We start from the raw sequence: 15,051 nt of genomic DNA, 5'->3' as shown, positions 1-15,051 counted from the left end.
AGAAAGTGGGTTAGGAACTCAATTTAATTTTATAAAAATGATTTATGAGGTGGAGATTGTTTCTCTACTTATAAACACTTTATTAATTTTATTATTAGTTGATGTAAAATTTTTAACACATTTTTACACTGATAGCTAGATATTTCAAGTTTGAAGAGGGTTGATCCCCACTCACATATATTTTGTTGGCTTTATCACTAGCTAGTAGATATGTGATCCTCAATGCACATTCCCTGATGTCAAAGATTGGATATCTTGAGAGTGAAATTATCAGGATTGAACATTTATGAATGATCCAATAATAATCCGATAACAAGTGACTTAATATGCACAACAATGCAATAAGAGCATCTCCAGTGGGAGTTGCTTATAAGCAACTCACATTCACAACCACTTTAAATGGGCCCCACTGTGTCACGTCACTCATAAGCAACTCATATTATATTTTTACAACTTTTGCTCCGATGGCAATTGCTTATAAGCACCTCAACTTTTTTACAACTCATATTACACTTTTTGACACCTCGATTTTTTTACAAATCATATTTCAATAATAATAAAAATTACATAATAAAAAATATAACAAAAATTTTAATAATAAAAAGAAATTACATAATAAAAAAATAAAAAAATTACAATAATAAAAATAAATTTATTAATAAAACGAAATACCAAAAATTACAATAATAAAAAAAATTACATTCTCCTACACTCTCCATTCACTCTGCCTTCTCCCTTTCAACGTTTATTCTGCATTCACCATTCTCCTGCACTCTCTTACACTCTCCATTCACTCTCCATTTCAACGTTTATTCTGCCCTCTCCCTTCACTCTCCCTTCACTCTCCCTTCACTCTTTCTTCACTCTCTCTTCTCCGACTGGCGCGCGGAGGGGTCACGGGCGACGGTGGTCGCACGCGAGGTGGAGGGGTTCTGGCGCTCGCAGGGCGGGGGTGGTGCCCGCGCGGGCCGCGGGTCTGGCTATATGGAGCATAGGTGGTTCCCGCGCGGGGTGTACGGGGTCGCGCATGGGGGCCGGAGGGGTTTGGCCGGTGGCTTCTGGCGCGCGGGGCGGAGGGGTTTGGCCGGTGGCTTCTGGCACGCGGGGCGAAGGGGTTGTTCTCCAGCGGGCCGTCGGAACTGGTTGAGTTGCGCGCGCGGGGCGTACGGGACTTGCCGGAGACATGCGACCGGCGACGCGCAACCGGTGACGCGCGAACGGCCACTGGCGACACGGGCCAGCGTTGCCAAACCTCCCCGGACGAACGAACAGGAGGTGCATGGTTTTTTCTGTTTTTCTTTTTCATAAATGTGGTCCACGTAGATGAATTTCAACCAATGAAATTCTTCTTGTCAGTGCTAAGGACTGTTGCTTGTACAAGCAACTGAGACAAAAATTTAAGAAACTCACTTGCCATGCAGGATAGGTCCAACGGAAGTTTCTTATAAGGTTCGTTGCTTAAGAATAAGCAACACGTTAAGCACCCTCCACTGGAGGTGCTCTAAGTGACTTGATAAGACCAGTAACAGAAATTGTTAAGATAAACTTTAATATCATCTTAAAAAATGGATTAAAATCTTAATTTAATATTACAAAACTAATTTATAAAGTAAGAGTTGTCCGTACTTATATACACTTTATTAACCTAATTACTAGTCGATATAAAATCCTCAATACATTATTATCGACTTGAATTTAGGTTCACATTAAAAATAATAATAATAAGAAGAAAAAAAAAGATAAATAAATGAGATAAGCAATATGGTGATATCATATATACAACTCTAATAAAATAGTTATATAAACTTGCAATCGTTCTCTCTTTATATTATTTGCCCTGAGCGCGAAAAAAAAAAACATAATACATCAATGACATTAATGTTTAACGAGTATTGTTATATATTCAGAATGAAACTCTGAATCAACGTCCAAATAAATAAAATATTAATATATTTTAAATAAATTTATTATAAAATAATTATTTAATTTAATATTTTATTATTTAAATTAATGTTTTATTCATTCGGATGAAGTTTCGGAACAAGTTTTCAGAAGAAGTTTTCGGAGGATGAAATATTTTTCATGTCTAATATCTTAACCATGAAGTTACTTAGTATGGATTGACAATATGTCTTGCAGTCACAAAAATATTCCTTAAAAGGCTAGTGACTAGACAAAAGAATTAAGAGACCACTATCTAACAACAAAGCAATGCATAATTTGATGTTGGATCATTAAATAATAGTTTGTGCAATGCAACCGGTAGACAACATACAATTCGAACATCACATTTTTCTTAAAAGCATTATTACTTTCACGTCCTTTAGTGTTTGGCACAAACTAGAGTAACAGAAAATTGCCAGCTATGAATATGATGCAACGAGGGTACTATCTAATTGTTGTTGTATCCAATATTCATTTGATGAGTGGGTTACCTGATATTATTCATGTACAAGTGAGTCCATGTGAAACTGTCATTTCATACTCCTTTCAAATCATGTTTAGATACTTTTATGTAAGCTCTTATACCCACATTTATGCAACTTATATTACTTGTACAACGAGGAAATTTACAATATTTGCAAAACGTGACAAGGACTTGATAGGCTCCACTTAAGCAAGGGTCAAATGCATTAATGTCATGTAGTTGAGAAACAGAGCCCATCTGACCAGAAACGTGGCTTTTTTTAAGCTGATGTTAATGCTGGAAAAGATAATGATACAATTTTTTATGGAACCAGACCAGTCCAATGATCCATTTGAGTTCTTGGTTCAAAATAATTTTTATAATCAAAATTTCCAAGCAACCATCATCCTTGTGTTGCGTAGTTTCATAAACTGTAGCTCCTTTCATACTTAATGACCTTCATCTGAAAATTAAGAAAAAACTATCATCCTTAATTTCTAACAAAATATTTGATCATATACCATAAAATTCAATCAATTTAGATTGACGTGAGTGATGATAGGATTTACATCATTTAATCATGTAGTTAAAGATTAAATTCTTACACTCGTAAACGTAAAAAACTTAAATTGCAAAAGAATATCTATTTATTTATATAGTGTCTGTGAAATTCTGAGAGAGATTGTCTATTCTTTGATAATGAACTAAAAAAAATATACTCCATAACATTCGATTACCCTACAAACATAATTGAGAAGCCTAAAAGCAGCAGAGGTTTTGTGATGAACCTGAAATAGATATAAGTTGAAAATTTACGGTAAAAGAAATTAAAGCTAAAGAGATATCTAACCAGTAGAGCCAGAAGAAAGTAATGGTTCTATAATTCTATAACTGCCTTAATTACTCATACACAAGTAGACTGTGGCTATGCTCAGCACAGTAATCAAACTCAAGCCTTGCAATATTTGCATGCTGCTATTTGAGATGCCGAACACCAATCGAAGAAACAGTTCATGACTCTACCCCATGGAAGCAGTAGCACCCAGTTTCCACACTACCAAGCCATCTCAAGCAAGGAAAATAATGAAAATGTTTTGCAAAGAGCCTCAAAATTCATAAAGTATTATAGTTATCGCAATAAAATAAGAACCAAACCAATATCTATGGTGCACATACCCAGGAGGGCACAACTTTATTTTTTAATTTTCAAACAAGTTTTTTTCCATAAAAAAAAAAATTTGAACCTAAAATCTTATGGTTTACTCAAATTTCCCTTTAAACAATTTGAAAAACACACTAACACCAATTGACATAAGAGGCTGCAGCTTTTATTTCGTTACCAAATTTTCCAATGTGTGAATTGTCACATATATAATAGATTATATTGGGAGATTATGTAAAAAGAATAACTCTTTATCTCCGTTTTTAATTGTTTTCTATTTCTTAATCACTAATTTCAGTCTTACTTACCTTTTGAACCGTTCATTTTCGCTTTTTTTTTAAAATAATTTTTCTGGTAATTCATTTTCGTTGTAGTTGCTGACGTTCTAAACTGTTTCCTACTAGTTTTTCTTTAGACAAAAGTAATGAGAATTTCCTAATAAAATTAAATGTGAAATTAGGATTTGTTAAAGCCTTAGATCTAGTGGACTGTGGACCAAATGTTGGGACAGTTTATTATGGACCAAGAATTGTTTGGTTAGTGTCTGTTGGAAGCCTAAAAGATAACCATAACATCCCCAACCCCACCCGGTCCAGAGGCCCAGTAGCCTTTGAGTTTATTTTTTCTGAATTTTTTAAGTCTTTAAATTTTATTAAATTAGTACTCGATATTCCCTAATTTACCCTCAAATGAATCCTGTCCTAAAAACCATTGAATTTTAAACTTATTAAAAAATATATATTTTTAGAAAATTTGGGATTGTTTTGACTAGCTAGTAATTTATAATTTAGATTAAGTTGTAATTTATGACGAGATTTAATACTTTGAAAAATATTTTTTAATGAATCTATTCTACATATATCTGAATTTTCATTTAATAAGTTTTTTTTCTTAAAAAATGATTCAGCAACCTCGAGAAAATTATTGTATTAATAATTCAAGACTCTGCTCTTATTTTTATTAATGAAATTATGTTTGTTTGTTGACAAAAAATTAAACTCTTGTCCCTTAAAAAAATTAAAATATGTCAAAAATTGAAATAATCAATTCAATCGGACCACAAAAATATTATATTGGAATGGTTCAAATTTAACATTATTTTTAAACCAATGTAAACCGAATTGCAATTTTTCATTTTATTTTAGGATTAGCCAAACAGTGAGAACTCGAAAATTTACTTAGGATATGCATTAGATTTTCTATTGATTCTTTAAGAATTATTGAAAGTATGTTCCTATAAGAAATTTTAAGAAAGTAATATATCTTTTATGAACTTAAAATGATATGTAATAAAATAATTTGTTGGATAATAAATTTAATTTTTTTAAAAATTTTAATAATTTTTCCAGGTATTTTGATTGACTTAAATTATAAAAATTCAAAATTCACTAAAAAAATTGAAAATTATTTTGATTTAGTATGTTTTTATAACATATATAAAGAAAATATTGGAAACATTCATGGTAATATAAATATAAATTTTTATTATAATTCATAAATACTCTTGGTGACACGCGAAACTGATGATTACAAATTACAATTGTAATATTGGGCTATTAAAAAATAAAAAAATATTTTTTATTGTATGTTATTAAATTGTTTTGAAAAAAGAATACATAATTATGAATGTTTTTATAAACTTGACATATTTTTTCTTTCCATCTTTGTAGTTTACTTTCCCCAGATACCTATATTATGGATTCTAATATTGTCAAAATGTCTGAACTTTGGTAACGTGCCCAACACTTATGATGAAACGTTGCAGTCCCATGTTAAGTCTCATCAACTACTTGCTGACCCACACCCAAAGCTTCTTCACATGTATCATGTATCATGTATCATGTATCATGTATCTATCTCCCAATTTGAGGGGGGACTATAATTCACTATGGACCTTAGCTTAGCTTCTAATTCGTTGGTTTTTCACCTCACTATTATTTCACATTTTTAACATATAGGGAATTTATATATATATAAATAAAAAAGTCTACCACGTGGGTGGCAGCAATTTAGTATAGAATATACTAAACGTCAATCATGGTTACATCTAAGGGGAATCATTAGTTGAAACACTAAATAGTAAATACAATTACATCATGTTACCTCTAATTAAATTAAGTGTACATATATATATATATATATTTATTTTTGTCTCCTTGGTTTAAGTTCTTGGCCTAATCTGCAATAATTTATCCATGTCTCTATAGTGGGGTTCATATTTCATAAGCTAGCTAGCTGATGCAGATGTTTTCATCACCATCGTTTTCTACTGTCACCCTATAAATATAAGGTGGACCAATTTACCTAGTGACAAAACTCAGATCCGCTTTAATTATCAACTACCGTTCACTTTCCATAGCTCACTAATCCCATTAATTTGTGGCATTTTCATGGGCCAACAAATTATTAATTTCTCCAACGCTGATTAATTTGTTTCTTCATGTGGCTTTCGCGGTCCAACGATGAAAATTAAATGGATTGAAACTAAAGTAGTGATAAAAGCAGCCATGCGATTGTGGGGTCCAGCAAGTGTTGTTATCTGAAAGGGTTATACAATTACAACCTAATTACTACTGTACTAGATCGATCTTCCATTTGCAGGGTATCCTATTTGTCCTGTCTAGTAGGAAAAACTTATATCGGAATGCCATGAATTGTTGGAGAAGATTTGAGTAGGTCACGAAATCAAGGGTCCTATGAATCTGCCTCCAATCATTACTGTGGCTCTCCATTCTCATTGGACATGGCATATATGTTAATTGTGATCAGCTCACGTGGGACGGTTGTGAGATTTAGCATCTGCCGCACTCACAATTAACACTTTCTGAGAAAAACGATAAGAGCCTGATCCGCAATTATTCCCTGCAGATCCTTTTGTTTTCTAACTTTTGTATACAAGTTCATGGGACTGACCACAAAAATGACGGTTTCTTGTTTGCATTTTTACTTTTAATTAATTATTTATATATTATCGGTGTAAAATTTTTTTACACAAATAATCAATCAGATATTTTAATAATATCATATCATTTATTTAATATATACATTATCAGTGAACTATATATCTATTATTCGGATACAATGTTATTTGAGTCAATTAGTATTATTAAGTGATAAACCTCTTTCTATATATTTAATATAAAAAATGTTAATGACACTTCTAACACTCTAAATAATCTTTTTTTCTACTATTGATTAAAAATCACAATGTTTTGTAGATTTTACCACTAAATCAGGAGTGAAACAAGATGTGAAATATGCAAAATTTGTATTTATAATATTTTTTATCCAATAATAAAGAAAGTGTTAGGAAGATAGAGTGTCCTTAACATTTTTTACACAATCTAAGTGTAAATCTAAAAGTCAAATTCAAAGTTACTTACTCAAACAATCTTGAATTTTTTTATATCCACTAATTTGTATTAATTTATATAATTTAGAGAAGTATCTACTAATTTTCTTGAAAATTAATTTTTATGAAAAAAATTGACCGACTATTTTTAATAAGCTTTACTCTCTCCTAACCATTAAAAAATCCAAGACATAAATTATTGTTTATGAAAATTGAGTTAAATTTCATTTTACCCTTGTTGAATTGAATCATTGATCTATGCGTTCATATATATATATATATATTTTAATTTGATATTTTGTTTTCTTTTATTGGGTATATTATTTATGAAATGTTCAGTCCTAGTCTGTCGTCCAATTGCTTTCATGAGCATCGGAGAGATCTTACAATAAATGCTAACCATTGACCAATGCAAAGCCTCACTCTTCCTTTTCTAACTACCCTTTACTCTTTTTATGCATCTTCTCTCCTGAGTCCTGAGTCCTGAGTCCTGGACCTCTTTAACAACTACTTATCACTACAACACTCACTGCAACTCCAATGGAACAAACTTTTCTTTTTCTCTTTCTCTTTCGCCACATCTCGCCAACACATCAACAATCTTAATTCCTCGTTCCTCTCTTTCTCCAAACCAAGCAACCCACGACTCTGCTCCGCGCCAACAAAATGGGTTGCTGCGTCAGCACCAACAGATCCTATCCTTCACCCTCAAGAAACAAGCTTTGCGACCCACCAAGATCTTCCACCACCAAAGGCTCAGAAAGCAGAGCGCCGCCGCCGGACGAGGAAACGGTGAAGGAAGTCTTGTCTGAGACACCCAAATGGAAGCCCAAATTCGAAGCCGTGAAGCCAACAGAGAGCCAAGTTGAGAAGCCATTCGCCAAACCTGAAGAGATCTCCGAGCTCTCCGAAGTTTGCAGCGTCAGCGAGAGCGTGTCCACGCTCGCCGACGAAGAAGCGCGTCAAAGGGTCAACATTAACAGATCTCCGGCCAAGCTGCGCAAAGCACCCTCTTTTTCCGGCGAGTTCGGTGCCCGGAGAGAAAGGACGGCGGGGAAGTCTCCGGCGAGGCGCCCGGAGCAGTCCCCCGGAAGAAGGAATGTTGGGTCGGCGAGAATTGTTCAAATGGCCAACGGGGGCGCCGGAAACCAGGGTCGCCGGCGAGACGCCGGCGAAAATTCCGGTCGCCGATCCAGGTCGCCGGCCACCCGCACAGACAGCGTGGCTACTAGATCCGTAGTGGGTCGGAGTCCGTCGGCGAGGAGAGCGAACCAATCTCCGGCTAGGGCGAGAACCGCCGCGCCGGAGTGTAGTTGCCGGAAAATTGAGAATTCGAACATGGAGTCGTTAGAAAACCCACTTGTGTCGTTGGAATGCTTCATATTTCTTTAAGGCAAGGGCAATCGTGGTGCCATGCCAATGCCAGCATAGAGTAGGTGAGATTAATGATGTGCTCTCTAGTTACTAGTAAGTCATAGTATTAATTTATGTAGTTTGTTTAATTTTAATTAGTGTATGATGGTACGTGTAAATAGTTGAAGTCAATGGTCAATTTTAGGGGTGGTTGATCCCATATGGCCTTTTGGAGAGTTGAATACGTAAATGGTAATGGTGAAAAAAGAATTGAATTGACCTGCGGGTACATTTTGTTCTTCTACTTCACCCATTTGCAGGTTTGGAAAGATTGCGTCTCTGTACCAAGACAAATCGTTAATCGGCAAATTTCCAACAGCTAGTTTATGATATTAGTACATTCCACTTAAAACACTGCATGCTCTAGTAGTCTTTTTTTTGTTTTTATTTTTTATACATGCTCTTGTTGACTATTTTCTTTAAATATTACAAAATTAAATAAATTTATCTAAATCTCATACTCTAAAGTATATTTATCAAAGTGTTACCTTAATTATTCATGTTGAGGATTTAGTCTCCTATTAACCAATTTCTCACATTATTTTTTTTATTTATTTATACATTAAGAAATTGATTAATATATCATTAACCAATTTTTCAACTGCAGTTTTTTTTTATTATTATTTTTATAATATATATTTGTATTTGATTTATTAGCTTGAAAAATTAGTTAATATTTTATTTTTATAACTATAGTATGTTTAAATAAAAAGTCTATTTTTAACATTAATAAATTTTGTAATGTGTTTGATAATTTATTAGAAGAAAGTAAAATATTATTTTTAAAAATATTTTTAATATATTATAGTTAGTAAAAACAAGATTTCAAACAACACATGAAATTGTTAAAATTGACTATAAATAAAAATAACATGAAGAACAAAATAAAAAGTATAATAATAGAAATAAAAATTATTATTGTTGATTGAAAATCTCGATACGAAAAGAACATTTTTTCTTAATATGACTTGGATTCCAACACATGGAACATCTTTTCGGTTGATCATGTTCTCTTCTTATATCCATTTTGGTGCATATACATGAGAATTTTTGACAACCCTTTTTATTTTTTTCATGTCTAGATTGGGGTTGATTTGTAATTCATTACATTGCAGTCAATATTGTCATTGCGCAACTCTCCCAACATTCCTTTATACATATTGGAAATGTATTTCAATGTATAAATAGAATGTATGTAAGACGTGTAATCATGGTGAACACTTTTACAAGTAACAATGACATGTGAAAAAAATACGTGTAATTTTTGGAATTTGTTAAATCACGCCACATTTCATCCGGTCTTACCGTAAATTAACCAATTGATCACCTCTTTTTTGGTTTAAGCATCTCTTACACCAAGAAATGCATATTGCATATGTTGAACGTGATTTATTACATTCACTTGCTACTAGGTATGACCTTATTTATGATTTCACTTTATCATTTCTCTACAACAAATAATGATACTAACAATTCCAAAATAACTTATTTTTATTTTGTGAAAGATGGAGTGGAAAAGGGCTAAAATTTATCGGAACTCTCTCTAGCGAAAGGCCGTAACAAAATTCAGTTATTGAAAGGAAACATCAACACATACTGTGACTAAATCATTATTATTTCAATCTTGAGTTCCTATCACCTTTTTGGGAGATTAGATTGCCATTGCAACATTTATCATCAACAAAATTCCGTCAAAAGTATTGAAATACCAATCTACATATGAATTGTTATTAAAAAAGGCTTTTGATTATTCTAATATGAAAGTTTTTGGGTGCTTATACTATGCTTTTACTCTCCAATCTCATAGAGACAAATTTACTGCAAGAATGACTTCATAGTGTTTGTTGGCTATCCAATAAAGTACAAAGGCTACAAACTATATGACTTGAAAACCAGAAAATTCTTCATTTTTAAGGATGTAAAATTTCATGAGAAAAATCCTTAGTTGTAGCAGAGTATAGATTCTTGGCAACATTAGCTAGTGAGTTAACTTGGCTCCACAATTTACTGGTTAATTTGGGTGTCCCTCCACAACCTGTCATGCTTTATTGCAATAATCAAGTGGCCATTTATATTGCTACAAATCCCACTTTTCATGAACACATAAAACATGTTGAAATAGATAGTCACTTTGTGTGTGAGAAACTGAATTTGAGCGTCATCAAATGGGTTCATGTTCAGTCACATCATCAATTAGCTAATATGTTTATCAAGGCTCTTCCTTTGTCTCAATTTCAATCAATTATATCCACTCTAGGAATTCATAACATCTTCATTCCAACTTAAAGGGGAGTATTACACTATAATTAGGTATTGAGTGTTGGTTAAGTAGTTATCATTTTTATATATAAAACATATTATAATTTCTTCTTCATTATTCATTTAAATAAAAATAATAATTTCCTCTCTTTTACTCTCTCTCCCCCGATAAAAGATTACAATTAAAACTATTTCATATTGAAAGAATAAACTATTTGCTACAATTTTTTATATCGATATATTATAACTAAATATTTTGAGATAATTATTATAAAAGTTATCAAATTTATTATATGTAATAGTTTATAGCTAAATAACAGTGAAAATTATTTTATATTATCAATGCATAACTTTTATCTCATATATATATATATATATATATATATATATATATATATATATATATATATATATATATATATATATATATATTAATATCTTAAAAAATTACATAAGTATTGTTTATGTCTCAAAAATAATAGAATTGTGTTATTTAATATAATAACTCATACAATAATTTATACAATATCATTTTTTTCTATCTTTTTTCTTCATATCATTTATTATATCTCATACTTTCACTATTTTCTTTCTTTATTGTATAATTTGTTGAACATTTTATTGTTCAAATAATATTTCTCCAATAATAATGAAAAAACCATAAATTATACATTTTAGTTTCTAAAATTTAAAATGTATAGAGGTTTATTCGACCAAATTTAATGTGACTTTTAGACATGGAAGACATTAAAAGGAAAAAAAAATGCACTCACGGACTCATGGTATGAAACATATTTGGATGTTTATAACATAGTTTCAGTATCTTTTAATTATTAACCACCATGTATCATAAATTTATTAATATTTATCATAACTATATATCTTAAAATTCAAATCATTGGTGATTTATTATGAATTGATGGTGCAAAATTATTTACATACGTGATCATTAAGTACGTTTAGATACCGATGTTGAGGAAGTTCAAAAATTTTCTTTCTTTATTTTGTGACTTAAAATTCAGGATTGTACATTAACATTTTCAGAAGTACGGTCTTCAACTTTTATCCAATTGTAGCCTTAGAATTTGGAATTTGAATGACTTTGATATTCCCAAACTGTTTATTTATTTATTTATTGTCTAGTTTTAAGTGGGGATAATAAGCAGTGTTGAGTTTGGTTGGACGAAATTGAAAGGAAATACATGTTAATGGTGGTTTCATTTTGAATAATATTTTTGGTGTCATGCATGATGCGTATCATATCAAGCATTTTGTATGTTTCTTTCAAGTCGTCCCTTTCGAGCATCAATCATGACGAATTACGTGGAGAAATAGGGAATGTCCAAAGCTCAAAGTTTATATTATAAATTAACCAAAAACAGGACCACTATGGTATGGATCTTATTGTGGACAACAATGGACTGCTTTAGTGCTTTGGCATTATTCAGATTTTAGAACTTCGGTGAATCAATTCGTCAATATATCATATATGCCACCAGTCTAATTCAAAAGCCTCACGGTTTTCATTTCGCTTGAATCATCAAAAAGTACCCATTGTATTAAAATATACACATGAAGGAAAATAGGTCAAGTTTTGAAAGTACTCGTGACGATGCTCTATCAGTAATTTATGATACAGCACTTATATGTATATTATGGAATATTAAATATATAAATGAAGAGACATGTACAAAGAATTTTATCTTGTCTATCAATAAAAAAAAATATTTTTATTATAACTTTTAAAATAATTATTCGAAACGTTAATAAACTAAGTATTAGACATTTGCGATTAAACAACAATAGAATAATGCATTTATATAGTCGTGCATTTTCATTCTATTCTATTTTTAAACAAAAATGAATTTAAAATGTTACATCAGCAAAGATATTTAAAAATTGGGGATAAATTAGAGTAAATATCAATATTAAAAACAAATTTTACTTTAGTTTTTCTAGGAAAAAAAAAAAGATATCATATAAACAAGATGTTGATTATTCACATGTCTCCAAGTCACATGTTAAAGAATACCATCTATATATATTATTAGAGGATTAGTCCACTGTCCACCATGATAGGACAAATAAAAAACAATGAAATGTAGGTTTTAACTTTTTAGAAACTAATTTTTGGAATCTTATAGAATTTGTAATGACTTCGCCATATATTACGCGATACAAGATGGCCTTCCCAACTGCAGAATCCTCAGTCAGTACGTGGAGAAAAACCAGCAATTTATTTATTTATTGAGAATTTTTATGATACCTTTAATTATTGAGAGGTTTTGATTATGTGTTGCTGATGTGTATTTATGTGTTATTATTTAAAATTCATGTCAGTTTTAACTTTTTATTTATTTAAAATTCACGTTTTTTAATTTTTTTTTCTATACCTTTGTGGCTTCTTTCTTGTGGTTCTTCCCTCTCTTCCTGGTTTTTCCTCTCCGCTTCCTGGTTTTTCCCTTTTTCTTACTTTTTTTTCTTCAATTATCTCTCACACGTTGGATTCAATTCCGGGAGTTGAAGGTTTTTATTTTCCAGGTTTCCCTCTATTTTTTATGGGTTTGATGAGCTATTTTTTTATTTTTAACTTTTCTTTATGTAGTATTCATGGATGATGCTTGATGTTGTTGTGAATGATTTTGCATATATAAAAATCTTTTAATTTGTAATTATTTAAATTTTATTTATTTCATCATATCCACATTTGTTTTTGAGGATTTTTGTGATTTTGAGAATGAGACATTAGGGTTAATAAACTTATGATCTTCTAGTCATTTTTCCATCTTTTTCATTGAGTGCATGGACAAATCAACTTATGATCTTCTAGTCATTTTTCCATCTGTTTCATTGAGTGCATGGACAAATCAAAGTCGTTGATTCTGTTACAAAACATAGCTCCGATTTATATATGCAAAATCATTCACAGCAACATCAAGCATCATCCATGAATACTACATAAAGAAAAGTTAAAAATAAAAAAATGGCTCATCAAACCCATAAGAGATAGAGGGAAACCTGGAAAATAAAAACCTTCAACTCCCGGAATTGAATCCAACGTGTGAGAGATAACTGAAGAAAAAAAAAAAAAAGAAGAAGAGAAAAACCAGGATGTCGGAGGGGAAAAACTAGGAAGCAAGAAAGACACGAAAAAAAAATACAGTTATACTTATAATTGACGTGGATTTTAAATAAATAAAAACTTAAAAGTGACATGAATTTTAAATAATGACACATAAATACACATAAGTTACACATCACCTACAGTATTAAAACCCTTCTTTTATAGAGGGTTCAGTAGTAATACCCTTATTTATTTATTTATCAGACAAAAATTAAAGACTAATTTTTTGAAATATAAGATTTATTTAAAAGATTCACTTATCTAAAAAAAATAAATTATTTGAGTAGTAAAAAATATTATTTAAGTTATATAGTGTGATATGGTTGACATACAACCTTTCAATTCGATTGTATGAAAAACTTTTTTAATAAAAGAAGAAAAAAATTATTAAAATATTAACATCAAATATAAATAATTTAATTCTATTTTATAAAAAAAAATTATTTGTAGAAATGTAATTTTAAAGATCAACTATAATGAAAATATAAAAATAAAGTTCAAGTGTTTAATTGTAAAGTTTAAGCATCAAGTAAAAAAGAAACTATAGTCCATGATGTACATTTACGAATAAAATATAAGTTTAAAATTTATTAAAATAAATAATATATATTTATCTATATCTTTATTTTTGTATATATTATTTTATTCTTAAATTTTTAAATAATAAAAAATAATTTTAAAATTAATTAATATTACAAACTTAATACTTAAATCTAAAATCTTGAGATTTGAGAATTAGGTACAATACCAATTGATCCAATAAATATTGATAATTTTTAAACGCTTTTAAATAAACTAGATAGATACTTGTGCGATGCACAAATTATTTTGATAATCCATATAATATAAAATTTTGATAAAATCATTCCAATAGATTAAAGTTGAACCAAATGATATATATATTTATAAAAATAACTATATTGGGGACTAAATAAGGACACATTTAAATAATTTTGATTAATTATCTCACCATCATATAAAAAAAAAATAACATTTCTTATTCTTATGTTACATTAAAAAATAATATCTCAAAATTGGAATGATTGTTAAGATTGTTGTAGTTTGAAAATAGAATAATTCTTACTTTTATCTACATGGATAAAAGACAACAGAGACGGTTTTATGAAGTCGAAAATAGAGGAATATGGATATGCTGATCGGTATAAATAAAGAGTTAAAGCTAATGCTTTATTAAATGTTTTTTAATCCATGTTTATTAACCTAAAATCAGTGATTTGAGAAATGGAATGGAATGGAAAGAATATTAAATGAGAAGATGATAATCACAATCACCAATACTCTTTTTCTATCAACAGGTCAATCAATCCGCTTTT

At 30.4% G+C, this 15,051-nt stretch overlaps 1 protein-coding gene across 1 annotated transcript; it reads left to right on the top strand.

The window, feature by feature from the left end:
- The first annotated feature begins 7,311 nt into the window (after positions 1-7,311).
- On the top strand, positions 7,312-8,747 carry LOC109804191 (uncharacterized). Its single transcript, XM_020365983.3, has one exon. It carries the CDS (start codon positions 7,588-7,590, stop codon positions 8,311-8,313), a length of 726 nt encoding a protein of 241 aa, XP_020221572.1. The 5' UTR covers positions 7,312-7,587; the 3' UTR covers positions 8,314-8,747.
- Positions 8,748-15,051: the final 6,304 nt, after the last annotated feature.

This window comes from Cajanus cajan, chromosome 1 (assembly GCF_000230855.2).
Source record: "Cajanus cajan strain Asha chromosome 1, NIPB_CcT2T_4, whole genome shotgun sequence".
In the NCBI taxonomy this organism is placed as follows: Eukaryota; Viridiplantae; Streptophyta; class Magnoliopsida; order Fabales; family Fabaceae; genus Cajanus; species Cajanus cajan.
This window is presented reverse-complemented; position numbering and strand designations above follow the sequence as displayed.